The sequence below is a fragment of the Colobus angolensis genome, unplaced genomic scaffold (assembly GCF_000951035.1).
Source record: "Colobus angolensis palliatus isolate OR3802 unplaced genomic scaffold, Cang.pa_1.0 Scaffold224, whole genome shotgun sequence".
Lineage (NCBI taxonomy): Eukaryota > Metazoa > Chordata > Mammalia > Primates > Cercopithecidae > Colobus > Colobus angolensis.
The window spans coordinates 2,920,292-2,923,693 of NW_012115422.1; the positions used below are offsets into that span (position 1 = coordinate 2,920,292).

At 52.2% G+C, this 3,402-nt stretch overlaps 1 protein-coding gene across 1 annotated transcript in view; it reads left to right on the forward strand.

The window, feature by feature from the left end:
* HOXD9 (homeobox D9) overlaps positions 1-1,712 on the forward strand; it is a 2,535-nt gene extending 823 nt beyond the window's left edge. Inside the window, exons 2-3 of the mRNA XM_011944066.1 lie at positions 1-393; positions 742-1,712. Of these exons, the coding sequence (XP_011799456.1) occupies positions 1-393; positions 742-983 (635 nt within the window). The 3' untranslated portion in view covers positions 984-1,712. The remainder of the gene's footprint in view (positions 394-741) is intronic.
* The last annotated feature ends 1,690 nt before the right edge of the window (positions 1,713-3,402 follow it).

The window sequence follows — 3,402 nt, forward strand, 5'->3', positions numbered from 1 at the left end:
CGGGCCCCGGTCCCAGCCCTGGCCCCAGCGGCCCAGCCAACGGGCGCCACTACGGGATTAAGCCTGAAACCCGAGCAGCCCCGGCCCCCGCCACCGCCGCCTCCACCACCTCCTCCTCCACTTCCTTATCCTCCTCCTCCAAACGGACTGAGTGCTCCGCGGCCCGGGAGTCCCAGGGGAGCAGCGGCCCCGAGTTCTCTTGCAACTCGTTCCTGCGGGACAAGGCGGCAGCGGCGACGGGGGAAACCGGGCCTGGGGCAGGGATTGGGGCCGCGACTGGGACGGGCGGCTCGTCGGAGCCCTCAGCTTGCAGCGACCACCCGAGTCCGGGCTGTCCGCTGAAGGAGGAGGAGAAGCAGCATTCGCAGCCACAGCAACAGCAACTTGACCCAAGTAAGTGCAAAAGAAATTGCCCCCTGATTTATTGCTGAAACCTGTAAGGCTCGAATGTGCAAAACTGATAGTTTTACTAACCTATAAAAACGTCTAGACGCCTACCCAAGCCTAGGCGAGCAACATGCATCCATAAAAAGAGCTTCCCATAACCACCTACCCTGAGCGCTCGGTTTGTACGGTAAACAGAGCGCTAGCATTAAGGCTTTTTATGATAATTCCCCCCAAGTTGTGAAAAGCGACCATCCTTGGTGAAATTAATTTAACGACCTCTCTTCCCCACCCTGTCATCTCTCCCTGCCTCCCCTCCGCCCATCTCTACCCGTCTCCAAACCCCCCTCTTTGTAGACAATCCCGCAGCGAACTGGATCCACGCTCGCTCCACCCGGAAAAAGCGCTGTCCCTACACCAAATACCAGACGCTTGAGCTGGAGAAAGAATTCCTCTTCAACATGTACCTCACCCGGGACCGGCGTTACGAGGTGGCCAGGATTCTCAACCTAACAGAGAGACAGGTCAAAATCTGGTTTCAGAACCGTAGGATGAAAATGAAAAAGATGAGCAAGGAGAAATGCCCCAAAGGAGACTGACTCGGCGCGGTGCTGGCGGGAGAGCTCAAGGGCAGCGGTTTTTGTTGTTGTTTTTTTCCTTTGTGGGTGCTTGGTGCTTGATTTCCAGAAACTCTCCAGCGACTTGGACATTTTTTTTTCTTTTTTAGATAGAAGTGACTGTGTGGTTGGTCTCTGTGAGGTATTTGGGGGACTCTGTATTAGCTCGTTTATGTGTTGGAAAAACCAAGTGGCTTTGGGGTTTCGCCCTATCCCACTCCCTTTCCTGCTCCATTGGTTCCTTAAGAAATGCTATATTTTGTGAGTGCACGCTGGCTTGGGGAGCCCTCTCTTGTGTAAATGTCCCCCATGTTTCTGAAGTGCTGTAGTTTAGTTCCCTCACCCCCAGCGCTGCCCAAACAGGGGCCAAATGCGCCCCAATTCCAAGAATGAAGGCCGAGCGACAACAGTGCGGACACGCCGGCTGCTAGCCCACACTGAAGCCCAGCCAGGTTGCCCACCAGTTGCGAAAGCCCCCTTTCCTCAGGGAGCCCGTGGGACCTCGGGGGAGATCTCCAATGAGGCCTAGAGAGGAGCCCAGGGCCTCGGGCGGGTTGGGGTTTGTCCTCAGTGCATTGGACGCGCTACTCTCTCCCCCGAAGGCTGGGCTCGCGAGGGCGGCAGCGGATAGTGGCCGTCCCGGTTCCTGCCCGAGGACCAGTTGTAAATGTTACTGCTTCCTACTAATAAATGCTGACCTGATCAAATGGAGCCCAGACGCTGGCCCTAAACGTTGTGTGCCTGCTTTCTCTGTCTCTGCAAAATTTCACACTCGGGATATTTCTCCTCTACCCCTGGGAGGGAGACACTATTAAAAATTCAGGGCCCGTCCACCTGACAGATCTCTCTGATGTGTCTCTGCCTTCTCTGCCTCACATCCCTTTGTGCAGGCAGATCCGGCAGCACAGACCCTGGGGGGGACATTGGTGCCTCCCCAAACCTGGTTCAAGCTCCTCCACGAACTCTGTGCTTGGGCCCAGTGTTAGCTTTGCAGCAGCGCCCAGAGGAGCCAGCAGGCCCCAGAAGCGAGGCACTTTCAGGCTAGGGCTTGGGTACACAGCACTCTAACTTTCCCTGGGCTCTTGGAGCCCCAGATGCCAAACCCCTCTCCAAACAAGGGAAAGGCTACCTCTGCACTCTGGAGCAACTGTCCGAGCTCAGCGGGGCTGACTGGCTCTGGGAGGTCCCAGCCAGTCAGTCTGTAAGCTTCTGCCCCTCCCACCAAAGCCCCAAAGTGACCTTAGCGATCAAAATGGTCAAGGCTTTCCTCCCCAGCCACCTCCATTTAACCACCTCCTTCCCCCCACCCAGCTTCTGTGTATGTTTAGCCCCCAGCTTGGCCCTCTGAGGGCTACATTCAGGGCTAAAATGAAGGTCATTGTAAGTGAGGGTTCGGGTGAGCACAGCCTTTGCAGGCCGAAGAGGCACCACCACCAGGTGGCCTGAGCTGGGTGGAAGGTGGGGACAGTGGCAGAGATCTTGGGGGATCCCAATGAAAGAGGAGACTCGAAGAAAAAGCAGAGGGGCTGGGAGGGAAAGCCAAGGAAGGCTCAGATCCGGCAGAAGGTGCTGCGTACCCCTGCCCCTGTGGCCAGCTCCGTACCTAGGGCTCTTTGAAAACAGGAAGAGCCAAGGTGTCATAAAGCCATCTAGCCAGCCAGACGTCTGGAGGTAATGAGTTTACAACAGGCCCGGCGCTTTGCTTTGAAACCATCTCATTTTGATGTTTGTGTTTGTGGGAGGAAAGGAAAAATGCAGACAAAACTAGGTCTTAAAATCTAGACAATAAAATATAAACAAGACTGCGTTGGACCAAAAAGGCAGGGGCATAGGAGCCCCCAGGTGAGGTGTGAGCACCTAGGAAATAAACATGAAAGAGGTAGGAAGTCTTCGAAGAGGTGAATGAATTTCTGATTTTTGAAATGAACTGGGTATTGGAAATAGCCTAAGGCGATGGCATTTTATAATATTTTGACTATAACCACGGTTTAGCTGGTTCTTTAGAAATAAACAAAAATATTGGCCTGTTATCTGGGGGTAGGGCGGTTACTGAGCTTAGGTCATTTACCCAGTTGAGAGTCTCCCAGAAGTGTGGTTAGTGGGAAAAGATGAAGTTAGATGCCTATTGACAAGAATTTCTGACCCTCCACTCCAAACTTTGAAGCAAAATATTGTTTGAATTTATGTGTATTCACTTACTAAAAAATACAATTGTTACATCTAAACTGGAGAAAAGCAGTTTTGAAGATGAGTAAAAAGAATAATCTAACAGGAAACACTTAAGCCAATTGAATAGTCATTGCTTTAAAAAAAAATTCTAGTGGAATGCTTAGTTCAATGACTTTTGATAAATATTTTTAAAATCCCGTTTACTGTCCATAGAAATTCAAACGAACCCAAG